This window comes from Drosophila innubila (genome assembly GCF_004354385.1).
Source record: "Drosophila innubila isolate TH190305 chromosome 3L unlocalized genomic scaffold, UK_Dinn_1.0 0_D_3L, whole genome shotgun sequence".
In the NCBI taxonomy this organism is placed as follows: Eukaryota; Metazoa; Arthropoda; class Insecta; order Diptera; family Drosophilidae; genus Drosophila; species Drosophila innubila.
The window spans coordinates 3877747-3903289 of NW_022995376.1; the positions used below are offsets into that span (position 1 = coordinate 3877747).

At 36.4% G+C, this 25543-nt stretch overlaps 6 protein-coding genes across 10 annotated transcripts; 3 read left to right on the forward strand and 3 right to left on the reverse strand.

The window, feature by feature from the left end:
• Window positions 1–564: 564 nt before the first annotated feature.
• On the forward strand, window positions 565–1410 carry LOC117787718 (40S ribosomal protein S17). Its single transcript, XM_034626316.1, has 3 exons — window positions 565–647; window positions 840–991; window positions 1054–1410. Exons 1-3 carry the CDS (start codon window positions 645–647, stop codon window positions 1292–1294), a joined length of 396 nt encoding a protein of 131 aa, XP_034482207.1. The 5' UTR covers window positions 565–644; the 3' UTR covers window positions 1295–1410.
• Window positions 1411–2223: 813 nt separating this feature from the next.
• Window positions 2224–4428, reverse strand: LOC117787713 (SHC-transforming protein 2). Its single transcript, XM_034626311.1, has 2 exons — window positions 4113–4428; window positions 2224–4054 (listed from the first exon to the last, which is right to left on the reverse strand). The coding sequence occupies exons 1-2, from the start codon at window positions 4307–4309 to the stop codon at window positions 3001–3003; spliced, it is 1251 nt and encodes a 416-aa protein (XP_034482202.1). The 5' UTR covers window positions 4310–4428; the 3' UTR covers window positions 2224–3000.
• A 331-nt stretch (window positions 4429–4759) lies between these two features.
• On the forward strand, window positions 4760–22329 carry LOC117787712 (alpha-tubulin N-acetyltransferase 1). 3 transcript variants are annotated; one of them, XM_034626308.1, is made up of 8 exons: window positions 4760–4909; window positions 5230–5449; window positions 13434–13581; window positions 14159–14314; window positions 14384–14755; window positions 16415–16583; window positions 20647–20717; window positions 21245–22230. In XM_034626308.1, exons 3-8 carry the CDS (start codon window positions 13475–13477, stop codon window positions 21756–21758), a joined length of 1389 nt encoding a protein of 462 aa, XP_034482199.1. In that variant the 5' UTR covers window positions 4760–4909; window positions 5230–5449; window positions 13434–13474; the 3' UTR covers window positions 21759–22230. The 3 variants fall into 3 exon arrangements, with proteins under 3 accessions (XP_034482199.1, XP_034482200.1, XP_034482201.1); XM_034626309.1 differs by having other exon boundaries at window positions 4791–5449; window positions 22161–22329; XM_034626310.1 differs by lacking the exon at window positions 21245–22230 and adding an exon at window positions 20849–21175 and having other exon boundaries at window positions 4793–5449.
• Window positions 5474–25432, reverse strand: LOC117787716 (cleavage and polyadenylation specificity factor subunit 5). 3 transcript variants are annotated; one of them, XR_004617694.1, is made up of 5 exons: window positions 25062–25432; window positions 24733–24997; window positions 24072–24237; window positions 22625–23903; window positions 22325–22559 (listed from the first exon to the last, which is right to left on the reverse strand). XR_004617694.1 is itself a non-coding variant. In XM_034626314.1 (5 exons), exons 1-5 carry the CDS (start codon window positions 25205–25207, stop codon window positions 22538–22540), a joined length of 714 nt encoding a protein of 237 aa, XP_034482205.1. In that variant the 5' UTR covers window positions 25208–25428; the 3' UTR covers window positions 22325–22537. The 3 variants fall into 3 exon arrangements, 2 of the variants coding, with proteins under 2 accessions (XP_034482206.1, XP_034482205.1); XM_034626314.1 differs by having other exon boundaries at window positions 22625–22739; window positions 25062–25428; XM_034626315.1 differs by lacking the exons at window positions 22325–22559; window positions 22625–23903 and adding an exon at window positions 5474–5485 and having other exon boundaries at window positions 24035–24237.
• LOC117787715 (phosphoserine phosphatase) lies at window positions 6937–8422 on the reverse strand. Its single transcript, XM_034626313.1, has one exon. It carries the CDS (start codon window positions 8056–8058, stop codon window positions 7228–7230), a length of 831 nt encoding a protein of 276 aa, XP_034482204.1. The 5' UTR covers window positions 8059–8422; the 3' UTR covers window positions 6937–7227.
• Window positions 16782–19296, forward strand: LOC117787714 (mediator of RNA polymerase II transcription subunit 15). The gene is made up of 4 exons (XM_034626312.1): window positions 16782–17180; window positions 17276–17362; window positions 18162–18809; window positions 18865–19296. The coding sequence occupies exons 1-4, from the start codon at window positions 17118–17120 to the stop codon at window positions 19003–19005; spliced, it is 939 nt and encodes a 312-aa protein (XP_034482203.1). The 5' UTR covers window positions 16782–17117; the 3' UTR covers window positions 19006–19296.
• Window positions 25433–25543: the final 111 nt, after the last annotated feature.

The window sequence follows — 25543 nt, forward strand, 5'->3', positions numbered from 1 at the left end:
TACTTTGACGACGATTATAGTGCTTCTTCTTTTATTGCCATTCACTATTCTAGCGTCAGGGCTGTTGTATTAAAATTTATATATCGATAGATGGAATATTTGTTGTTGAGCAATTTCTTTTTAATTTATGTTATTTAAGTTGAGCGGCAATTTTATTCTTCGTATATCATGGAGTAATTTAAAATATTGACCATCAGTGTAAACACAACTAATTTGAGGCGAAAACACGTCAAGTTTGAACTAGCGCCTAGTACTAATCGATAATACCGATATATTCCAAAATATCAATAGCCCTGCTTCTTCTTTTTTTGACACCATATGGCACCAACCATATTGGTACTTCGAAAGATTTAAAACTATGTATTATAGCATTTTCTTTTAAAAAAAAGTTAGTAACACCATGTAAAACATAAAGAATTTATTATAATTATTTATAATTTAAATCTTAAATTCACTCCCACTTGTAGTAGTTATCGATAATGACGATATTTACAAAAAGGTATCAATAGCCCTGCTTCTGCTTTTTTGCCATTCACAATGCACACACTAAATTGCCCACATACAACCCTGCGCATGCATTCACACAAAATGCTGTCATTTTGACAGCTACCTTTTTCTGTTCTTTTCCGGTAACAACGTTCGCAATGGTGGGTGTCAAAATGCAAAAACTTATAGAAAAAACTTGAAATTATTAATGCAATCACTGCTTTAAATGTAGTGAAGTGTGCAATAAAATGTAGCTAAATATGTGCAGCGCCTTAGCGCAGTGACATTTTATGTTATGCAGTTGGAGAAATGACTTGAAAAATTGATTGTTTATGTGTGTTTTAAATTTTTAGGGTCGCGTCAGAACCAAGACAATTAAGAAGGCCGCCAAGGTCATCATCGAGAAGTATTACACTCGATTGACCATGGACTTCCACACCAACAAGCGCATCTGCGAGGAGGTGGCCATTATTCCCACCAAGCCCCTCCGCAACAAGATTGCCGGGTATGTAAATGAGAGTTTGATAATGAGATATATATGATTAATCTGTGATTTCTGTTTCTCAGTTATGTTACCCATTTGATGGGTCGTCTGCGTCACTCCCAGGTGCGCGGCATCTCCATCAAGCTGCAGGAGGAGGAGCGCGAGCGTCGTGACAACTATGTTCCCGCTGTTTCTGCTCTGGAACAGGACATCATCGAGGTCGATGCCGATACCAAGGAGATGTTGAAGCTGTTGGATTTCCACAACATCCGTGGCCTGCAACTCACCACGCCCAACACCAACAACTTTGGACGTCGCAATTAGGTTATCTTTATTGAATGGACTTCAGATGCTGTCTTTTTTTAACAACAACAAAAAAGAATTGCTTTGCATGTCAAGCACAATAAATGAACATCGTGCGTGAAATGCAAAACTAGAAACAATTGTTGTCTTGTTTATCATCAAAATTCCTTAAAGGGATTCCATATATACCATGTTTATGCAGCAGCTTAAGCTGCTTTGAGTGAAAGCGAGTTACCTTTATAAACACTTTTTTCAAATGCGTTTTAAAGCTAACAGTGATTTAGCCAAGTCAGCTTTCTAAACCCGTCGTATAAACACATCGCTTTGAAATGTATTACTGAATCAGCTGACTCCCATAAACAACTACTATGTGCCATCTAAAACTGTGCAACATAAACACTATAAAAATAATATGTGTTCTAAGAAAAACCATTTTAGTTAAATTAGATTTAGCTGCTCTATAAACAAGGTAGTAGCAACGAAAGTGACTTCGATTTCCTCTACGTGATTCCATGAATAATTCTCGGAATAGCGACATTTGGAAACATCCAATTAACATGGAAAACACGTATATAAATTTGGTAATAATGTTATGCGGACACCAAATACGAAGCCAAAATTTAGAAATAGATAAAATCACATTTTCCCAATTTTTTTTTTAAATTTAGTTTTGACTTGTGATTTGCACTTTTTCCTACTTCTTGCAAAAAGCTTCATTAAGCTTAAGATATTTTATATAAAGATATAATCAAAAACTGATCAACCATAAATATTGTTTGCTACCTTGATTAAAAATTGAGTAAGATATCATTTCTAATATAAATGGAATGGAAAAAACTCGCACTTGTTTGGTTTATTTTCATTTTAATGAAAAATACTGTAGACATGCACGTACATACATATTGTATATAAATATGTATGCATTCAATCCATAAATAAATGGTTTTGTTGTTTTATACAATGATAATACGACGACGATATATAAAAGATATTCTCTACAAGTGCACAATATATGTAAATCTAAGTGTGTACATATATATATATATATATATATAATTATAAATGTATATAGATATATTGCTAGTTTACTTCAAGACACGTTATATCAGAAAAGGCGTATAAAGTTAACAATACAATACAGGATATCTTTCGATTTCCAAGATATAAATATGAAATTCTTACAAAATATAGAACAGGTTATAAAGAATATTGTGGTAATATAAAGTTAGAAATTGACAGGACAGTCTTGAAGTAAATCAGTTATATGTATGGTATATATATGAATTAGAGTGCAGCGATTTCTATGGGCCCAAAAATAATTATAGAAGTGTTAAACCAAAATTTGTAATCTACGGTCAATTCTAAGAAGGTAAAAAAAGGTCTTAAATCAATTCCTGGTTGAGTTAAAAAATTTATTATTTTGAAATGTTTTGGATGTTATTATTAGCATATCTTTAGTATTTTTAGTCCGATCCTGAAAAGATTGCTATCAAAACTCTTGTTACGAACAGGAATTATGTAGAACTATCATAGAATTAAAAGATCAATTGTCCTTAAAACATAATTTTCGGACTAAAAACACAAAAATTTTCAACTCAAAATGATGGAACTGGGAATTGATTTTAGAAGAATGGATTCTTGGTGAACTAATCTTAGAATTGACCGTAGATTACAATTTTTTGGGAAAAAAATTTGCTGCATCCTAATATGAAAATATATTATATGTTTTATGCGTTGTCAGCTGCCTGATCCTGATTGGTTCGACGCACTGGATTCCGCAAGACCAGCTCCGAATCCTCCGATATGATGGGCAATGCATGCACCCAATGATAGTTGATCAAATGACTGATGCTGTCAAAGATGCGATCCTTGGTACGGACCACACCCTCGGGATCGATGAGCAGCAGATGCTTGGGTGTCTTGCCCTCCAGTCCAGTCAACACATACTGGCCACGTTTACCCTGTGATTCGCGTACCAAAAAGTCACCATCCTGCTGCAAAAGACGCTCGGCAATGGGACGCGAGATGGCGGCATGAAACCAGATTTCAGCAGTGAGTGGACACTGTGCGCCATCAAAGACATCGCGTATGGTTTGGGCAGCTGGCAGAGCTGCTGTAGCAGCTGCCTGGAGCGGATCAAAGTTGCCCAGTGACAGTTTATTGGTAGTTTGTTCAGGTGGCGGGGAATTCAAATCAATGAGATTGCTGCTCAAACGATCACGCGGTTTCTTTAGGTTCAATTGGGCCAGACGTGGTGCAATTGGTTGTAGGGGATGTTGTGGGTGTTCCCCGCCAGGCAATTCTGGTGGCAGCTTGTTGGGCAAATCATTATAATACTCTTTAACATTCTCCTTGCAGCTCTGATTAATGCTGTCTGCTGTCGTTGGCTGCTCATTTAACTTGTTTAAAGCATTAAAGCGTAAGACAAACGCTTTGCCAATGGTTACTATCAAATCTTCGCTTTGTCCTCCCGCGCATTCCAGCACATAACACGCCCGCCACTCATCCCCCTCCCGTTTGGCAATGTAGGCGAGAAAATCGAGGGTATCATTATCGCCACCGGAAGCAAATGAAATACGCGGCATATTATGATTGGCAATCACTTCGCCGGTGTCCACATTGCTCAGTGTTAAAGCTCGACTCGAGACATTGATTATAATGTTGGTGCCTGCATGTTGCATTGTCGGACGATCCGATATAAAGTTATATAGCTTTTTGTCCAATCTGCGTTTACTCGCTGACTTTAAACCAGCTGCCTCGCACACACGATTGATGCACTCACTAAATATACATTAATTTTAATGATTATAATTATATTTATATATATTTCATCAATTACCGTGCTAGCTGTGTGCGTGTCTCAAAGTCCAGCGATTTCATTGAGGTCTTGACCTCAACGCAACCCGTGTAACGTACATTGAATGTTACGCCCTTTTCCAATATCACATCATCCGGATATATGCAGCCATCACTGTTGCCACAATTTCCATTTCCATTGCTGTTGCCGGCATCGCCGCCGCCTCCATTCCTTGGCATTTCGTTTGTATATATGCGTATTTTGTGCGTCCTTTTTTGCTTCCTTTGTTTTGTGTAGAGTTGTTGCGTTTTGGCAGAAGTTCAGTGCTGCCAACTTTTTACAACACAAAAAATAGCTGCTTCTGGCTGGAAAACATCCATTGCATAGCTAAAACTGCTGTGCAAAATAATTTCAAAACTAGCCAACCTTTTTTAATATCAATTTTTATTTATTTATAAAATTTAAATTAATTTCTTTTTCTTTTCTTTCCATTATGTTTAATTTAAATATATATTTAAAATAGTCCGATTCCTGGCTAGTAGCAATTAAAGAATTATTCTAGCAACCAGACTCTTAATATAGTCGCAAATAGCTATAAAATAGCTAAATTGACAACAGTGCAGCCCTTCTAACAATGTGACCAGCATGCTTCAACGTCCTATCGGCCCACCGCCACCACCTACAGTCTGTCTATCGACCAAGCTCAACAGCTGTTATGAGCGCCGCTCTGTTGCGCTTGTTTGCTAGTTAAAGCTTGTGGCAAGTTAAAGCTCGAGCAAAAAGCTTATATCTTATTGGACACTCGTGGATACAACAACGTTTTGGGCGGACGCTTCGTGGTGCGTGTCGGTTTTTCGGTTTTCTTGTGTGTTTTCAAGCGGCGCATTATACATACACAGTTCTCGAACAAAAAAAAAAACTGACTGTAGTCATCTTGAATTAATAATAATATATAAATAAGCATATTAGCCAATAGCGTAATTGGCTAAAATTGCAATATCATTTAGAGGCAAGAACAATAGGCAGTAGACAACATCAAACTTATTTAAGAAAAACACAAAATTTTTGTGAAGTGTGAATTAGAAAACAAATATTAGAAACAATTTTTATTTTGGCATGAGATATAAAATTTACAATCAATAAAAATACTTACACACAGCATACAAATCTTGATGAGCAACACCCCAAACCACCGCATCGGAGTCGCAGTTGCATCCCATTAGAAGTAGCAGCAACAACAACAACAAGGCAAATCTGTGCAACGGTTACGCCAACACCAATTGGAATCTGATTGGAACGCTCCCACGCATCGGCAAAAAACCAACAAATAAATATATATATTTAATAAAATCAACGTATTTGCTGTTTATATTGTTGTGGTAAGTTTTGCCATTTTTATCAAAACTTTCTGTTTTCTGTTGTTGCCAGTTTCTTCACTTGAACTAACAGTAGGGGTATTTCTGAAAATGAGTCAGTTTAGATTTTTAGATATTGTTTGGCGATCAAAATACAAATGGCTGGCAAAAAGGTAGAAAACCTGGCCACACTCAAAAATTGTAAATAATTTGCTTTGATGCTGATTTTGATTAGATTGCAATTTGATTATATGTGTGACCGTTTACTTCGATAAATTTATTTGGTCACACTTGGTGTTTTGTAAATAATCATAATTTAGTTTTTTTATTTTAATAAAGTCCTTATAAATAGTAATACTATTGAATAAAAAATATTCAGGAATACGCTTATTATGTCTGTGTTTGAGTGTGTGTGTGTGTTTGCATTTGTGTAGTTGTTGCCGTTGTTTCGGTTGTGGCTCAGTGAGCATAAAATCCATTTTATACGTCATTTGCAGGCTAAAACACATTTGGGTTTAGGCCTGAAATGAAATCAAGTGTGTGCGTGAGTCATTTGCATGACACCTGAAAGCGGCTGCCCCGCGGTGTCTCAAGACAGGTATACAAACACACACACACACGCATACATAACAATAAAACATAATTATGTTTATGCGCTGTTGTTGTTGGTGATCTCATCCGTTGTCTGCGCCTTCCTCTAATTGCCGTTCTAAACGCCCAACGTGATCCAGACATTTCATTTTGGCCTTAATTCACGCCTCTGTCGCTTTAACGTTATTAAACAGCAGCCACAACGCTCCTAAAATGGCTATAACTAAAGCAGCTCGATGACGTTTGACCCTCAAACAAAACGATTACAAATCACACCGGTTGTCGATAACACCCACGCAATTACGACCTTGCCTTCTGTTAACTAGTTTGTTAGACTAAATACTGTTTGAAACAATAATTTCTTAATTGTTTGGACTGTTTGCCGTTGTATTTTTGGTTTTAATTACGTTTAGAAAGTGTGCACAAATGACTTTAACCTTCGTTCCAGTTTCAAGTTGTAAAAAATAGGCACGACGAACTCTCGCTCATATTTTATGCTGGATGCTACTGATAACTGTATTGTTGACAGCAGCACAACATTGCACAGAAAATGGAAAGTGTCAACACAGCGCCGCATGCTGTTAATTAACAGCGCTGTTAAATACACTTGCCAGGCAAAGGTATGAATGATGCTGCGTTGCCAACTTTTTATAAACGAAAAAAAAAGGTTCTTGATAAAATTTAAAATAAAAAATTTAATTGATTTACAAAATTAGTTCTGAAGATTTGTAATAGAAATAACCAAAAATTCTTGCTGTTTTAGATATTTTTCAATTTTTTTAAAGTCAGTTTGACGGGAACAAGGCTGTGCTGACAACACAGTAATTATGCTAGTTTTGCACGACAGTTGGCAACGCATTGATGACTTGCGCTATTTGCTGAAAATAAGCTACTAGGGTATTTAAACAGTCGAAGCTTTGTTTTTTTTCTATTATTTCATAGTTTAACTTTACTATCGCTTTTATTGTTTACCAAAGTGACTATAAACTAATGCACGCACACATGAACATATTAGAGTATATGTAGAATGTATAATATTAATATGTAGTTTTATTTATACTGCTTAATATAAACTATAACACGCCGTTTTGCAATACTAAATTCGCAGAGGAGCTCTCTCTTCCTTGCGCTCTCTCCCTGTTCCTTTCTCTCGCGCTGAGAGAGAGAGAGAGAGAGAGAGAGAGTGACAACTTTCCAGCTTCAGCTCCCGCTCACATCAGCTGTTCAAAGTCCGTTATGTAATACTGGGCGCGTCTGTAGACTTCTGGTCGCACCACATTGCCGCCATAGCCAATGAAATTGTTTGCTGGCGGCACAGCCTCCAAATCGGTGGCACCATCGCCAACCATAGTAATTAGAGCGCCATCTATCGCCAGCCGTTTTCTAATCATGCCAATCGCCTCCGCCTTGCCGCCGGATCTTGAAGTGGGTTGTGTGATATCGAAGCTATCGTAGTCGCCTTTGTAATCGAACAGCATTTTGTTGGCATACATGTGGGTTAAGGGTATGCCCAACTCGTTGGCAACCGGTGCTATCAGGCAATCGAAGCCACCTGAGATGAGAAACACCTGTTTGCCGTCCGCTTTGAGTTGTGCCACTAAACGCTTGACATTGCGACTCAATGTGCTGGGACGCTGCTTGATAAACTCATCCACCTGCTTTTGTGTCGGGCGTATAATGTTCAAACGTATCTTGAGTGCATCCTGAAAGGACATGCTGCCACCCATTGCTTCCTTGGTGACACGTGCCACCTCGCTGCCCTTGCCACAGAATTCGGCCAGCTCATCGATGCCCTCCTCACAGATAACCGTGGAATCCACATCAAAACAAACAACATGCGATTGTTGTATGATCTTTGCTGCCTGCAGCGGTTGCTTGGGAGGATTCACGACCGCCGATGTTGTTGTTGTTGCTGTCTCTCTCTTGTTACCGGCCAATGCGGCATTCAATTGCTTGGCCAGCAGCGTTGCTGTGGCTGTGGCACAGTTATTGGTGGCACTGGTGGCACTTGGCCGGGCCATGCTCAATACGGAACTGCTCATCTTGTAACTGTCTCTCTCTAAATCACGTAAAAGCTCCTGTCTGTCAAACTGGCACTCTCGCTCTTTGGTCAACTCAATTACGTCAAAGCTCCTGTCTGTTAACTGAAACTTTTTGCACGTTGTTCTGCTGCGCTCTTTGGAATCTCTGTAAATTACGTAAACAGCGGCTGCTCTTACGTTACGCGTTGTTGCTTTGTTCGGCTGCCAATGAAATTTTTCCGTGCTGTACTTTTATTTTTGTGTATATCAGTTTTTTTATGCTGCTTTTTGTAGTTGTCTTTATTCGCACACGCGCTTTTATTTTGTTCTACTCAGCTGTTTTTTGTTTTTGTTTTGTTTGTGTCAGCTTGACATCGAATTTTTTTTAATTAGCTGCTGGACGAATTTCGTAGTGATCTGCACGCGTAGACTGGCGTTTTACAACTGATTTCCCACTAGTCGCCGCACGGCCCTTATAAGAAAATGCGACCAAACTAATACAAGTGCAACGACGACGACGCTACAATTTACTCGTGTGCGCTCTCCTCTCTATCTCTCTCGCTCTGTCGCTCGCAGCAGACAGACGAATTGTCGCGACGCGTCACGACGCTGACCAGCGCATTGTTTGTGCATGTGCATGTGTGTGTGTGCGTGTCTGTGTGACGATCATACGATAACTGTCAATTACAAGCGTGCCTGTGAGTGTTTGCTCTCTCTTACATTTACATGACTCCGCTCTTCTGGACGATAAACAGCTGACATAGATATCGACTGTTAACTCTCCTACGCTACAGTGTCTGTAAAAATATATGTACACACGTGTGTGTAGGAAAACCTTTGCACCCATTGAACAATTTTATGTTGTGAGAGCGATTAATAAATTTATTAAGTGTTCAGCATAACCGGATATAACCAGTTTGTAGACCTCTTGATGTCGTCGCTTATCACAAGCATGCTCTTAAAACATAGCTGATTAGAGTATATGGGATCAATTGCCAAAAAATCAGCAGTCATAATAATGTCTGGCAAGTTTAATCTTTAAAAAAAAACCTTGCGAGCGGGTGATTTTTTGTTGTTTGTTATTTTTTTATAAACCGGAATAGTGTGTGGTCTTATCAATAGATAAACAGTGTACCGCAATTTTAAATATCAAGCTGATCGGTTGAAATTTTGAAACTATCTTTTCTCATTTTTATTTTTGCATTTATCATCAAAAAAGCAACGCCAATGTAGATTACGTGAGAAATTACAGACATGTGCATGCACTTGCAGTATGTCAAGTAATTGTTTTGACAGAAATATTATCACATATTTGCAAAAAAAAAAATACCATTTCTTGAATCTTTTTTTTTATTATTTTATTATAGTTTCTTATGGTTCCTAGAACAAGTTTAAAAAAAAAACAAAGAGCTAAGTAAAAAACAGAACAAATCCTTATAAAATGACTCACAGCACTTAGGCAAAATTTTAATCAGCTATAACAACAAAGCTAAAAGAGATATCACAATAATTTAAGGGCCGGCTGTTAGCCAAATACTTTAGCTTATCAAATATAGCTTCATTTTATGTCTATATATTTTTAAACAAAGAATTTATTTATTTATTTAGTTTAATGGTTGATTTATTTTGTTATGTTTAGTCATTGTGATCATAAGTGAAAAGAATTTTTAATTATTTTTGTCAAAAGAATGACTTGACATACTGTGCGTATAGTATATATTTTTATGTGTGTGTGTATGTCTGATCTGAGCGTGCTTTTAGTGCAGATAAATTGCAGTCTCACGTTACGGCTTACGTCAAAAACGTAACAACAGATTGAATGACAGCTGCCATCCAGTTCTCGTACTCTTCCTCTTATACTCTTCTGCTCTTCCTTCCTCCACGATAAACTAACGTGTGGCGCGTGCAAGCAAACAAACAACAACAACAAGTATAGAAAATGCAATTGCACTCGCTGTGGTTTTTTTTTATTGTCGTTGTTTTTGTGGAGGAATAACAAGTTGTTTTGATCATTGTTCGGTTCGGTTGCGAGGCGTGCTGTAAACAACAACAACCGCAAAAGTATTTCATTGCCATTATGCACTTTGTATGCACTTTTATTTAACTTCGTTCCATTCTGCCCCATCGATAACAACGATAAACCATTGCGTGCATATTAAAAGCTTAAATAGCTAATTGCTTTGATTGAACAGCGCTGTTAGCTATTTAGCTTTAATTACAGCCCGCTGTTAACCTCCTCGGACAAAGCAGCTGTCAGATTTTCAACAGCACCGGTTGTTGGGCGTCAAGTTTTTCCCTTGCCTTGGCAACAACTTTCTTAACATTTATCGATTGACCTTGTTGCTGCATAAATTTCGACTCAAGTCCGCTTTTCGTGACAGAATAGAACCAGGCTCTATATGTACATATATGTATGGTCTTAAGTACAGTGTGTGTACATGTGTATGAAAAAAAGCTCACTTACATACATATGTACATATATTTATTGCCCTGTGGTCAGACACGTGTGTGTGTGTGACTAATAAATATGAAAAGGAGAATAGAACAAGAATAAATTAAAGTTGTTTCGCTTCGTTTCCAATATGTTCAAATATTCGGAGTCATTAGAGATTTCGTTCATAAAGAACTGCAAAAAATTACCAATTAAGTTTATGTCCACTGTTGCCAACTTAGTTATTTTATATATGTAGATAGTTTTGGCTATTTTCAAAGTTCGATTTCTAGATACACTGTTATATCCACATTTAAAATTTCCGGCAAAATTATTCCAATTTCGATAAGGACTTTGTCGAACTAGTCAAAATAATTCTTTTTTTTTTTTTATAAATAAATAAAAAATGTATGTTAAATAAATTGGCTAGGATTTTTAAGCTAATTTGCATTTCAATTTCAGCTATTATTCGGATGCTTTCCTGCCAAAAACAGCTATATCTTTTCCTCTCGAAAAGTTGGCAGCGCTGTTCATCTCTAAAAACTGAACTATTGAGCTTGTTCAGCAAATTAAACTTAAAAGCTCATCTCTGGTCCAAATTCCAGTTGGAAAACGTATTTCGAATAAATGCCCCCCAATGTTGACGCTTTCACTATTTGTTTATTAATGACACACCCTCAACTGAGTAAAAAACGGGGGCATTCCCTACCCATGAGTTGTTTTTGTCGCTGATCGCAGCTTAATCAGATGATAGACTGGAAAAATTATTGCTGTCCAGACAGAAGGTCGTGTAATTTCTATATATAATTTCATCATGTGCCTGAAAAGAAAAAAATAACACAAAAATATTATTACTATGCATGTTATTACATATTTTTAAAGTGAACATCTTATCTTCTTTCTATTCAATCGATTTGATTTTCGTTGTCAAGCGTTTTGTTTCCAACTGCAATTGCTGTTGATTAACTGTTAAATTGTTGAAGCTTTGATCGTGCATACAATCAAACATACATATACATATATTTACAAGCAGCACGCCCTCTCGCTTGCACTCGTTGACGCCTGTTGTGTACACGCGATGCCAACTCCTTTGATAAATCTCACGCTCTCTCAGGCACACACACATGCCTACTCTCATTTGACACATTTATGAATGTGTGTGTGTATGCATTTAAGATGACTGTGTGCAAAAGGGGAGCAACAAGAAGTGCAGCTTGCGCTTCGTTGCGCTTCTTTTTGTTCTGCTTGTTGTTTGTGTTTTGGATCATGCGCTTTGGCTTATGAAACAGTTATAAAGCTCTTTATGGTGTGAGAATATAGCAACGTCAACAGTTTGCTGCTTGGTAAATAAACAACAATAATAATAAGAAGAAGAAGAATGACAACAACAATGGCAGCCCACTTTGCTGGGGGGCAACAGTGACTACAACAACAATGTAAACACGTCATTTGTGCGCTGCTGTTGCTATCGCATTTTGACATTCGAACTGCGCGTGCAGCGCTGTTGACGCCAGCGTTGACGTCGACTGCAAGCAATCTGTATGCCTGGTTGTTTAACTTTTCCGCTGACAAAACTACTCAAAATAGCAGCGGGGAAAAGTTTTTGACTTTTGCATGTGCTCGAAATGATTGCCCCGCCTCCTCAACCCCGCCCACCAACAAATGTAATTACAAAAGCGCTTATCGTTCTGTTTCTTTTTCTGCTGCACTGCTGCTGCTGTCGGCGTCAGTTCGTTGCACTCGCAAATTAACAACTATTAAAGTATGAGGAGTAACCGCAAACTGTGTCACTTCCCATTCCCCCCTTCCTGTTCCCTTTTTTAGTTCCCATTGTACGCAAGTTTAATGACACGATAATACACGCATATTGCATGGCTATCGTTATCGGTTTAAATGATGATTGCAAGCTGACCTACCTGATGGTTGGCAACGCTGCAAGACATCAAAGAAAACCGTTATGATTATTATGGGACCCTGTACTTGAAAAAGGGCAAACAGTGTACAAAGCTTTTCAATTAATTTTTTATTGTTGTAATTGTTTTGAACAATAAAATTTAAAAAATGATATACTTCTATAAAAATAAAAAAAAAAAACAAAACCGATTTCTTAAAAAAAGATTAATTTTAATGAATTGCAAGATGGCAAGAAATCATCAGAGGTCTACTGAAGGTTCAATATCCATAGCCCTACCACAAAAAGTTTTGTTTTTGCGATGAATTGATATTATTTTAACAAATAAAACTACTTAGATATTTTAATTTCGCAAAACCGGATTAAATTTAAAGTTTATACTCCTTTTTTCTATATAAGCAACTTTTTCTATAAAATATGTTTATGTGAGTTGCTTGTTCAGAATGTTTACTGTATTTCAAAATAAAAAACGGATTGTAAAATCACTTTTAAAGCTTGAGTTGAAAGACGCCTGAAAAATATTGTTTAGGTAATATGCCCTAAAAATTTCATCACGATCGGATATTAAACGCGAAAACAAAAGGGCAAAAAAAAAATAAGGCAGAGAATTTTCTCTATAAATTTACTTTATAGTCGTAGGATTGCTCCACATTCTAAACGCAATAGGAAGAGCTGTACTGAAAAGCTCTATAGTGTGTTTGAGGCCTTTAACGCTTTTAATTTGAGAATTAGTACAGGGTCTTTCACAATCGTGTTCTCTCGTCTTGAGATTTTCTTACTAGAAATTATGTAATTTTTTGTTTTTTGCCTGTCAGCACTCCTACACGTGTTCCATGACTGCTGAATCATTGAACGGCAACAACAAATAACTAAATTGCATGTGCATCGATTCCCACACAGCGTCGCACCCAAATTGGGAAGACAACAAACAAACAAACAAGAACAACAAAAACAACAACAATAAGCTGATAATAAAATTGAGCTCATCAGCGCGCCTTTATTGCAATGCTCTATTTAATTGGAATTCACTATTCTCAATTCTATTTTTTGCAGTTGTTTCAAACGTTCAATCATCATCAAGAGCAGCAACAATTATGGTGGATTTCCGTTTCGACATTAAACCGCTGTTTCCGCAGCCAATTATCAAAGTGGCATCCAATCTTTTGCCGCACACCTTTCGAGGTGATCGGCGTCAGTGTTTGTGAGTATTGAAACTGTACGCGGGACCCTCTTTAACCCCAAAAATCAAATAAAAGAGTCCAAAAAAAATGAATTTTTATTTAAAATTAACTGAAAATGCATGAGCTTACAATTAAATATCTAAGGCCCCTTTTTTATAAAGCCCAGTCGACTAAAATATGTAATTTGAATTTTCATCTGATTTTAAAACAAGAAAGTTTACAAAATAATATCTATTGCACTTTTTTTCAAGTACAGTCGTTAAAAAAATTAATATTATTTACAATATATGATACATTTTACAAATATTGATCTTAATCCGTTTTTTTTTTTAAATCCAATATTAAATCATTAAAATGTATGACAATCTTAAAAAAAAGTGAACTAAATTCGGTTTTTTCAAAATTTAATTTAATATATGCGCAGTCGTTTTGGAATTTGGCAATAGTTTTTGTATATATATTAGTTGAAAATCTTCATAAGACTTCAAAAAATGGGCCCAAATGTTTTAAAATTTTGAATATTAAAGCTTAAAAGTCAAAAATAAAGTTAGAAATTTGTTGAATAACCGTTACAATTTCCACACTCAATGCACCCAGAGATGCCACCTCAAAGATGTCCGAGATAATAGATCAGTTGGGTCAGTTATCGGCGGTATCGCAGGGTCTCAGCAAACCGGTGACAACCGCTCAACGGCTAAGGATGTCAGAGAATCAAACAATTTATTTGCTAGCGGATCCCAATGCGGGTAACAAGTAAGCAACCCTTTTCCCATTTTTTCCACTAAAAACAAATGCTAATTCTAAGATATATGGTATTTATAGCGGCGTTGTCACTGGGCTACTCAAAGTGGGCACCAAAGATCTCTATTTGTTTGATGAAAAGGGCCAGACACGCAAAATGGAGCAATCTCCATCAATTTTGGACTTTTACGTGCACGAGTCGCGACAACGTGCCGGATTGGGAAAGCGTCTATTTGAAACGATGTTGAGTGAGGAGCAATGGACGCCACTCAAGTGCTCGGTGGATCGACCTTCAGAGAAGCTATTGGCATTTTTGGGCAAACACTATGGTCTGGTGCGCACCATTCCCCAAGCGAATAATTTTGTGCTCTACGAGGGCTTTTTTAACGATACGGCCAATGGTTCTAGAAATGGACATGACGACAGAAAGAATGGCATGCATATTACAAACAGGTGAGTTTGCTTTCAGTGTTGTCACTGTTGCCAATTTTTGAACGTTAAAATTAGTCGGATTTGCATAAAAGTAATATTAAAATAGAGGTAAGAAGAAAATAAATTAAAAAAAATGTTAAGCAAGGCTCAGAAGAAAAGGCAAAATTTATGATTCATATATATTTTTATTTTTAAAAATACGTTTATGACCCTTAAAAACTGTTTAAAAATAAAAAAAATGGCAACAGAAAGTATTGTTTATTTTACAGGAGCCAAAAATAGGTTTTTAGTGGAGAGGATATAAAAAAAACGATTTTATTTTTCAAAAAAAACTTTGGACATTTTATTTTTAACAAATTTATAATAATGTCTAACATTTTTTCGAGGCTTATTATAAAAGTGTGAAGCCATAACATTAAAGTTTTATATTTTTATTGTACAAAAAAATTGGATAAATATAAAGAACCTAAAGAAAAGCCAGAATTCGCTGTTTCCGAAATTGACTTAGAAATAAAGCCATACTGGATAAAAAAAAGCTGTTCTGGCAACACTTGCAAGGAAACTTTTCTCTTTCTCTTCTGGGCAAGAGGTAGAAGAGGTTGTAGAAATTTTAATTAAGGCATTGCGCCCTTTGCAGGAAACATTTCACTTGGCTTAGTTGCCCATTTCTTTCATTGTGGTCGCATTTGCATATCGCGCACGCAAACATCCTGAAGCAAGTCGTTTGTTTTGTTTCTATTTGTTTGTGCTGGAGTGTTGTGGGCGTGTACGTGTGTGCGATAAAATTGATCGCCTGCGGAAGCGCACTTATCGATAAATAAAGTGAAAAGATAACTGCATGCTATTAATTATGGTGACCTGTTGCTTGTTTATGTATATCGATATATCCAATTATCTAAACTGATGCTTTTTCAACACTTGCAAAAAATTTGACGATGGTCGTCAAGTTGGTTTCGTCAAGTGCGTAAAACTAAACTTAAATTTACGAAAAATTAAGTTGAATTAAGGTGAATTTACTAATAATTTGGCGTATGCATGGTGAAATTACCAACAAGGTAAGGTATTTATTCACCGCAGTCTCTGAGTAACTATTTTGTTTAGTACGGCAGCCAATCTCGTGAAGCAGAGAAAATAGAAACACAAATACAGTCAGCTAAGAATATATAAATTCACAATATTTTTGTTTTTATTATTGAAAATTATGAAACTGAAAATTATTACAAGAGCAATGAAATCAGAAATACAAGAGAGTTCCATAACAAAATTTATTTTTTCTTATTATGTTTAAATAAATAATACGCGAGCTCGAGTAAATACCTTACCTTGTTAATAGTTTCACCATACAACGCAAAATTGAGTTGAAAACGCATCAATTGGAACAAGGTGAATTTACGGACAAGGTGACGTATTCCCATGTGGTGAAATACGTAAGTGACAGACTTTGGAAACACATTTATACTGTCTGTGGGGAGTATTTAAGTTTAACAAGAAAGTGACTAATTATAAATTGTATTAATATGTAGTTGTATTTTTTAATATATATGAATAATGTTAACTCTTTTCCATTCACATGTTGCGCCTACTAACGATAACGATAACGATAACGCAAATCAACAATTACCCATATCAAACAATCGATCAATCAATCAATCAATCAAACAATCAAATCAACCTATCAAGTCCTAACACACAACTCTTTGGTGCTACTTATTTGGGCGATGAGGCTAACAAACGCGTTGGAAGACGCGACAGTAACAATGGACAGCAATCGTCGTTGTTGCATCAAATCACACAGATCTCACCAAATGGACGATATGGGGCACCGCGACCCACATGCAGCATGGCCGAGGTACTCAAGCATTATACTTAATGTTAAAGTTTACTTGAAAATTGATTTAAAATTTTAATCACCTTAAAAGGCTTTAAAAAGATATACTTTACCGTTAAAATTGTCTGCATTTTTCAGCAATATAGCTGTGTATATTAATATGTTTCACAAACAAACAAGAAATATATTTATAATCATAGCATGCCTGTCTCTTCAATTTCCCAAAGTTCAGCTGTAAACTCTTGAAATATTTCAGTTCAACTTTGTAATTTACACAACTCACACCTTCCAACATTTTGTTTTGTTTTACTTCTGAACAAAAACACAAATTATTATTATTAATTTTTGTGTGTGCTTTCCATTTCTGTGTACGTAAATTACTTGAGAAACGCAAAAAATAACGAAAAGTGTCGTCCAAAAAGTATCAAGTTATATATATATATTTAATTTCGTCGCGTTTTGTGCCAAAGCTAACGTGCGGTTTTTTTTTTCCGTAAAAAATATACGTGTATAAATATATTTTTTCGAGTTGTAGCTTTAATTTATTAAAGTATTATGGATCAAAAACGTGGAAATGCGGCGGTTACACGCCAAGGTGCCTCCAAGACGAGCGTCCACGTGAGTTTTCAAGTAGTGTAGTATAGTGTGGTGAATTGTGCTGTGATTTTTATACTCTACCTTCTCCTGTTCTTACGTGTGTGTGTGTGTTTTAGTCACGTCATGTGGGTGGCAATGTGGCCCGAAAATATGGCAGCGAGGTCAGCTTGACACCAAGTCAGGCCAAACAGAATGCAGAGAATGTAAGTGGAATTTCCAACTCCAGTAATTGTCTATTATATATTCGTTATTCGACTTCAAAATGCTACAATGTGGACAGCAATCCACGCTAGTGACGCAATTTAAAAAGATGCCACTTGGGATTGCGAATACATTTTAAAATTCAGTTCAAGCTAGTGACCCAGCTGAATAAGATATTGACTAAACTTCTCCTACGAATATTTAAAAAAATTAGTTTCGAACTAGTTTTCAATTTTATTTTATTTTTCGCAGTTCATAAAAGGTTTTTATTAAACTTTTATTACTGTGGATGGTAGTCCACGCTAGTGACGAAATTTAATAAGAGACAGCTAAAAATAATAAGCAATTCACTATAATTTTTTTTTATTAAGATTAAAAATATTTTTTGTTGCAAATATTGCTAAAATTACAATATTATAACTAAAGTCTGAAATTCAAGCTTTGAAAAAACAGCTTAAAAATAAATAATTATTTTCCCTAATAATTTTTTAAATTAATATTACTTTGAAAAATTTGCTACGGCCACTTACCTTAACTTTTAGACCCCGTACATCATTTTATTATTTATTTCTTTTCGAAGTGTGGACGTAATTTCTCCTACGAATATTTAAAAATATTCCTAAAAATATTCTAAAATATTTTATTCGGAAAAAACTAAAAAAAATTAATTGCCAAAACATTTTTAAACATAGTTCCTGAGAATTCCCTGAATTTTGAATATCACGGTTATATTCGCGGCTATATAATAGACAATTACCATAACTCCCGGGAGTCTTTTTTTTAAAGCATCCATTCTGACAGCCTCGCAAGAGTCCTTTGGATGCGCTGAGTCGCCTTAATCATCGCCAGGATCCGTTTCAACGTCGCTCCGGTTTGCAGGATGTGGACGACAATTTTCTGGCATCGAATGCATTTGTGCGTCCTTCGCGTGTGCGTCAATCTGGCCTAGATGGTGGCAACCAGGCGCAGGGCAATGCTGCCGTTGCGCCATTACGTGTGGCAGCTGGCCAGGAGCAGCAGTTGCAACAACAGCAGCAACAGTTGCCGCCACAGGGACAACAAGCAATGCAGCCGCCAGTGGCAAACAACATGTCGACAACACAGATGCCACAGCAGCAACAGACGCCGGCAGCACAGCAGCAGCAACAGTTGCCGCCAGCTGCACAGCAGCAACAGCAGCAACAACCACAGCAATATGTGCCACCGCCGGCAGCTGGACAACCTACACGTCATGATCCCTATCCCAGCGGACGCGCACATGTGCAACATCAGCAACAACAGCAGCAGCAGCAGTTGCAACAACAGCAACAGGCTGCCAACTTGCAACAGGCACAACAAGAGGCACAAGCTGCAGCTCCAGCTCAGCCCCAACAGCCAGCAGCGCCAATGTCGCCACGCAAATTCCAGCAGCAACAGCAACAACAACAACAACAAGCACAACAGGGCTACGTAAATGTTGCAACAACTTCAGATTCTAAAATCTAATTTGCCACCTCTTACTTAGGCTGGACAACAATCGGCTGCTGCTGGTGGCGCCCCCGCCTCCGCTGAGATGTGCACCACTTGCCCCAATTGCCAAACCACCATTTATTTGGTGCGCTCTCCCGAAATGGGGCATGGCGATGGTGGCATGCCGCTGCAGTAAAAACAACCAAAATTATCAAACGAAATTCTATACAAAACCAAAGAAAAAATGATGAAGAAATCCTCGCTAGCAAATTTCTTGGCATGCTAAATTCAACGAACCACCGAAAAATTGATGTTTTCAATACTCGAATTCTGGGTGTGTGTGTGTATATTTATGGTGTATCATTTCACTCTGTGTAATAACCATTAATAATGTATACTAAATTTGTCGTACTTGAAAGAAAAAAACTAAAATCGGCAACACACTTCCCAAAAAATTCTACATCAATAAAAGAACTCGAAATCGATAGTAAAGTTGTATTTATTTTAATAAAGAAAACAATTTTTAATATTTAAATGTTCCTGATTACGAAAATGTATACCAAACGTATCCCAATAAAGAATCTTGATAAAAAAAAACTAGATTAATAATATAACTCATTATGTCAGTCTTTTAAAATGTCCTTTGAATCAAAATTTGTTAATAAATAATGGACAATTGGGAAAAAAATTGCTTCAAATATTTTAATTTTTCTGATTACGACAACGTATACTAAATTTCTCCTAATAAAGAATCTTATTTGGAAAATTTGAGATTAATAATAGAACTCATAATGTCAGTCTTTAAAAAAGCCCTTTGAATGGACTTTTTTTTTTTAATAAATTAAAGACATTTGACCTATTATGTTAAAAAAATGTCTATATTATGTATCAAAATTTTTCTTAAAAAAAAGGTATATTATCTTTTCCAACAAAAAAATGTCCTCTATTAACCATGCAGTCAAGATCGATAGAGATTTTCTTTTATCTAAAGGAGAAAAATCTAAACTCGCTTTGAATTGAAATTTTTCTTGAATAGAAAAGACATTTTATCTTTTTCTGTCAGAATCAGCTTACGACTTTCGCCAGGGGGTTCCATTTGTGGCACTCGCACAGTGGGTCAACCCTTAAAGACCCAAACTCTCCCTTTTTCCCAAATGCCTTCTCTTCTTCTTCATTACCCTCCCCTGCTCCAGTTGGCTGCGTGCCAAGGGGCTGTTTTGAGGGCGACTCGTGTGGAAAATAAAACTTCGCTTGACACTTGTACTAGATTCAAGACGGGGCCTTGGGGTAGGGGTATGCACTAAATATAAAACTTAATTAGGCCTACTGTGATTTAATCGGGCTACTTTTCGACAATCAATAAAGCAACTTCTCGATAAATGTATGCATAGTTTGCAGTTGAGCTAAAAAAAGCAAACGATTTGAATACCCCTAATCTATTTAGTATACCCAAGAAAAGTAAACTGAAATATATCTTTAATATTTTCATTCGCATCCTTCTTCAATAAAACTAACTGATAAATTTATGTAAAGTTTGTGTTTGAGCTTTGAAACTAAAAAATATATACACCTGATGGATTCTAATATTACAAACCTACAATATTACATATGCTAGTCTTTTTAAATAAAATCCTGCATATTTTAGACCATATTGAGACAATCTATAAAACTAAAAAAAATAAAGAACTGAATACCCTTAATGCATTCTGGTTTGCAGAAAACTAATGTTCTTTATAGTATACACATATATGCCCTAGATATTAGGTAAGCCAAAAAAAGTATATAATATCTATAATTTTTGCATTTTCATTTATCTCTTTATGCAACCCTCGTGCAGATAATTCACGCTGGCAGCGCCAGTTCCGGCAAGGGAGGTGGAGGCGGTGGAGGCAGCGCAGAATCGAGCAGGTAACGGCTTTTTGCCACCCCTTAATCCCATTCTCTCTCTCTTCTCTTCCTCTACTAACACCCCGCAAATGCATATTATCATTTTGTTTATTGTTTTTTCATTTGGTTTCATTTCTTTTGTTGTCTTTCAGAATCAAATAATTACGCATACGCACAATTGGCTGCAAAAACAAACAAAAAAAATATCAACTAAATAATTGTACAAAGAGCTTTGATTACTATAGTGAATTATTTATAATTTTACAATAATAATAATGAGAATTTACTTAATTACTTAATATGAAGAAAGGAAGCTGCACTCACACCATCACAAAGACACACTTATACACACACGGCAATTGGAACCGTTTACCTGACAATTGTGATTACATTTATATAAAACATTTTTATTTTATTTTTATTTTTTTTGTCTAATTTATTTTCATTTGTCGTGCAATAAAAATCTATAACAACAAATCACTTTTCATTTTCATTTTGCAATTGTGTAGTATGTTAATTAACAGCCTCTGTTAACGTTTACTTAACAGCGGTAACGGATTTGAAGCAATGGCTGCACAAATGGAAAATTTGCATGCAGGCGACGCTTCGCGTGACGTCGATCATCGCCGCTATCAACATAGTGTGGAGCGAGAGCATCAACCAGTGCCAGAGCCAGAGCCAGAGCATGAGCTAGAGCACGAACCGGAACCGGAACAAGAGCATGTGGAGGTGAAATCTCACACTCCCACACCGCCCACTGTGCGTACGCCAGAGAGAGCTGAGAGCATTGTTGGCGATAATCGAAGAGCGCCAGCTTTTCAGCTGAGCAAACAGCATACAGGGATGAAGAATCGTTCCTTTGGCGTTGGCATGGCTGTTATGCCCACCGGCAAGATGGAGTTCAATCAACAGGAGCGTGAGGATTTCGGTGTGGTGAAAATCAATCGTCCATTGGGACTGGATAACATAGATGCAGATGCCATGTCCACGGTGTCGTCCACCGGCGGCCTAACCGATCAGGGCTTCAATGATCTTAAGTTTTATCACAATAAGTTGTGGTAAAATAAAATATTTATCAAAAATAATAACATAAATTATCAAATAGCAATATTTGCTAACATGAAAAAGCATAAAACATATGTAGCTATTAAGTTACCTATATTAACAATACCCTAGAAACAGACACAAACGGTTCCTGTGTGCTTTAGTTAACTACAGATTTATGTTGTACGCTTTGTAGTTTTAGTTTTTTGTTAATTTGTTCATTTGTTACACTCACGCACTTTAAACAGCGCAGTCAAATAATGTTAGACAGCAAACATTAACAGTAACTTTACAGTCTGTAGTTCAATTCAGTTAACAGCATTCAAGTAATGTTAGTCAGCAAACATTAACAGTCCTGTAGATCAATTCAGTTAAATTTAAAATGTAATTCAAATAATTGTGCGTATCTTCCAATTGCAGCAAACACGATTATTACGAGCAAATCTATAGCGAATATATGCTATAATCGGGCCCATTCAACAATATCAAACCAAATTAAATTAAAATATTGATAACATACATATACATTATTGTAATCTCTGTAACATTAAGATTAAATAGTCAAAAATAAAGTCAACTTTCGATTCTATTTATATGCCAAGCACAAGCCGCATTGGCTTTCCATTTTAATCTGCAATACAAATACACACATAATACACAAATGAAATGGAAAATCATCATCACTCGATCTAAAGTGCAGTTTTTTTATATTTATATAGTATATATAAGAGTAGAGCTATCGTTGGTGATGCTGTCTATCTAGGAGAGAAGTGCGTAACAGCGATGTTCCTTTTGTCTTACATGTAGATAAAGTTGAACCTGCAAGAAAGATAATTAAATTTTCAATAGATTCGGCCTATTTTACGACTGGTTAAAAAACTCACCTGCACAACGCTTGCGGCAGAGATGATATAATGGGTCCATAGCCTTGTGAATTGTCGTAGAGCTCGAATAGTGGGGCGGCAACAAGCTTATAATTTTTGGGCACAGCAAATAGTGCTAGATTACAGAAAACGATAGAGACAGAATTGTATGTATGTAGCAGGTAGCATTCGATAAATATAAGGCATATCAATTACAATATAATAATAATAATATGTAGATTACAATCGGTTATACAAAACAAAATTTACATTGAAAGAAATTCCCTGACTGTAAAATACGTATATGATATATTAAGGTTTACATTCACAGTTCTTCAGTTAGACAAAATTCTTAGGTTTCGGTTAATTGATGCGCCAAAAAAATGACAATTTAATTATCACATTTAGTCTAGGGATTTTTTTTTTGCTTATCAAACGAAGTCTACTAAATTGTGATATGAACATAATTTTTAAGAGCAACAATCATAATACATGGTGTGTGTGTGTATGTATGTTTTTGAGTGTGTGTCAGTATAATAGTGTTTAAATTGTTGTTGTTGTCAAGAAACAACTGAAACACACAGAATTATATTTGTTGTTTACATAAAACGAATGCTTAAATTATGTTTTTATCAATTGGTTTTGTTAGCTGCCTAATTAAGTTGCGCTTGTAATGCTCCCAAATCAGCACAACACGCGAGATTTGTGCACATTAAGCAAGAACGACAACTATATATATATATATAAATATATCGAAAACATATAGTTTACAATTGGGTATACAGAGAAAACTCTAAACTCAACTGCCTGCCCGATATATAAAAGTGTATTATAAACAAACTCTCAACAATATAACAAAGCATCGTTTTTGAATATGCGCTGTTTTTGTCTCGTTTACAGAAATGTCGACATATTTACAAAATTAATACAACAACAAAGAACAATTGCAAAGAATTTTTGGAGTTTTCACACAAACAAACAACAACAAAATATGCCAACAACATCTTCTCAAACGAGAGCGCAACTCTCTAAATACAATTTTTCGTGGGAAATAAGTTTCTTTTCTACAAGTTTAAAAAAAGATTGTAGATGCGCCTTTTCTTATTTTGGTTCTGTTATCTTTTTTGTTCTGATTCTCTTGAGACTTTCTAGAGCGTTGGAGGAAGTAGCTCTATATGCTTGGTTGGGCTTGGGGGGCAGTTGCCAGATGCAGTTACAGTTTACACAATACAACACGGCGCTATATATTTTTGGAACAGCTCAGCTCAGGGTACATCGTAACTGGCGTTCCTGTCCGTATCTAAACAGCATTGAAAAGATATGACATGAGGTTTGTTAGCGTAACGGATTTAACGATTCAAATTATAAACAAGGTTTATATATACAGAGTATCAATTATTATTACCTATTTACCTACGCTGTGATGAAAACTTTGTGGTTTTTTTGTTTTAACAAATTGAATATTTACCCTTTTCATGCAATTGCACCAAGAACAGACGCTTGTGCTCCTTTGGCTTTGTTATGTGCGGCGGAATGTATGGATATTGCGGTGGCTCGAAATTGGGACGCCACCAATTGCCAATGGTGTCCTCGACAATCCAATCCTGTTTAACACCATCCTGACGGCCCAGCGTCTGTTAAGGGAAATTGTTTACAATTATAATTTGTTCATAATAATAATTCCTATTTAGACTCGAAGCGAAACGACCTTAATCAAAAAAATCAATTAAGATCACAACAAGAAAGCGATTTTTTTTTGTTGATATTGGAAAATGTGATGCTAATAAATAATAAAATAAAAGTTCCTTTCAATGACAATACTTATTAAATTAAATTGAATATATGCAAGATGCATTGCCTAACTTACATACAGACATATAACATACATAATTAATTGAACACCTTGCTTGAATGTAATTGGCTAAATTCACTTTCAATTTGTTTTTGCTATTTTGTTTGGTTTATGAGCAGCTGATTTCGTTTAACAGGACACAATAACAGCGCACGATCGCTTAAATACGTATATTGATAGGTAAAATACCAATATTCTGTAACGTTAGCAACCGTAATATTTTGTCAGTTCGCTTCCAGTCTAAATAGCCCTATAGTTGCTTTGTTTATGCACCCACCTCAGATAGCAGCCGTTTAAGACCCTCCACCTCATCTTCGCCTGCATTCAATTCGCCTCCCGGCAGCTTAAAGAATGTGGTGCCCAGTTGCAGCAGCAGAACATGTGGCAAGCCATGTTCGTGCACCAGGAGCACCCCTTCCACCGATCTTCTCATGCCAATGCGATCAAATTCCTCGCGCATACGCTGGAAACGTGATGGCACCGATGGATCCTTTTCAAACAGCGGCTCCTTGGTGCCAAATGTGTAATTCGTCAGTGGATAGCTGTGAATAGCATTCCACAAATTATAACAATTGTCGTCATATATATTGATCACACTCGACTTACAGATTAATTGTGCGATTTATGGTTAATGCCTGATTGGGCGCATATTTTTGCGTGCCATTATTGCTGATGCTGGCATCCGCTTGACCTTGGCTTCCACGCCTTGGCCAGCCGGAGCCCGATTTGTTTGAGACTTGCGAGGACGCCATCTTGTTATACACACACCGCCGTTATGGCAATGAAAAATAAAACTATTTATTCCGCGCCAATTTCCAGTTGCGTACGTTCTACAAATTCCACACAGTCACACACTTGGCTTACTTTAACAACTCGTTTCTCTGTTTCTTTATCACAAGCAGGATTATTATATTATTTTTAATATTAATTTCTGCTTTTCAATTGCAAAAAATTCACGCCGGCGGAAAATGCAGAATATGCGTAACATATGTACACACTGTTATTGTGTTTATGCCGGCGGTATGTACACACTGCTCGAATACAGTTGATAGTTTTTTCGCTTGCTTAATCTGGCAAGGCCGCATGAT

Excerpts from the sequence above, each read along its gene's own strand:
- LOC117787718 (XM_034626316.1), top strand. Across the intron at positions 992-1,053 it reads CTCCGCAACAAGATTGCCGG|TTATGTTACCCATTTGATGG; the intron begins GTATGTAAATGA and ends TCTGTTTCTCAG.
- LOC117787713 (XM_034626311.1), bottom strand. The coding sequence starts at position 4,309 with ATGCCAAGGAATGGAGGCGGCGGCGATGCCGGCAACAGCAATGGAAAT. Across the intron at positions 4,055-4,112 it reads ACACGCACACAGCTAGCACG|TGAGTGCATCAATCGTGTGT; the intron begins GTAATTGATGAA and ends ATGTATATTTAG.
- LOC117787715 (XM_034626313.1), bottom strand. The coding sequence starts at position 8,058 with ATGAGCAGTTCCGTATTGAGCATGGCCCGGCCAAGTGCCACCAGTGCC.
- LOC117787712 (XM_034626308.1), top strand. The coding sequence starts at position 13,475 with ATGGTGGATTTCCGTTTCGACATTAAACCGCTGTTTCCGCAGCCAATT. Across the intron at positions 13,582-14,158 it reads GGTGATCGGCGTCAGTGTTT|AGATGCCACCTCAAAGATGT; the intron begins GTGAGTATTGAA and ends CAATGCACCCAG. Across the intron at positions 14,756-16,414 it reads GGCATGCATATTACAAACAG|TCCTAACACACAACTCTTTG; the intron begins GTGAGTTTGCTT and ends CAACCTATCAAG.
- LOC117787714 (XM_034626312.1), top strand. The coding sequence starts at position 17,118 with ATGGATCAAAAACGTGGAAATGCGGCGGTTACACGCCAAGGTGCCTCC. Across the intron at positions 17,363-18,161 it reads CCAAACAGAATGCAGAGAAT|CCTCGCAAGAGTCCTTTGGA; the intron begins GTAAGTGGAATT and ends CCATTCTGACAG. Across the intron at positions 18,810-18,864 it reads AACAAGCACAACAGGGCTAC|GCTGGACAACAATCGGCTGC; the intron begins GTAAATGTTGCA and ends CCTCTTACTTAG.
- LOC117787716 (XM_034626314.1), bottom strand. The coding sequence starts at position 25,207 with ATGGCGTCCTCGCAAGTCTCAAACAAATCGGGCTCCGGCTGGCCAAGG. Across the intron at positions 24,998-25,061 it reads ATAAATCGCACAATTAATCT|CTATCCACTGACGAATTACA; the intron begins GTAAGTCGAGTG and ends TGCTATTCACAG. Across the intron at positions 22,560-22,624 it reads CTGCCGCAAGCGTTGTGCAG|GTTCAACTTTATCTACATGT; the intron begins GTGAGTTTTTTA and ends TCTTTCTTGCAG.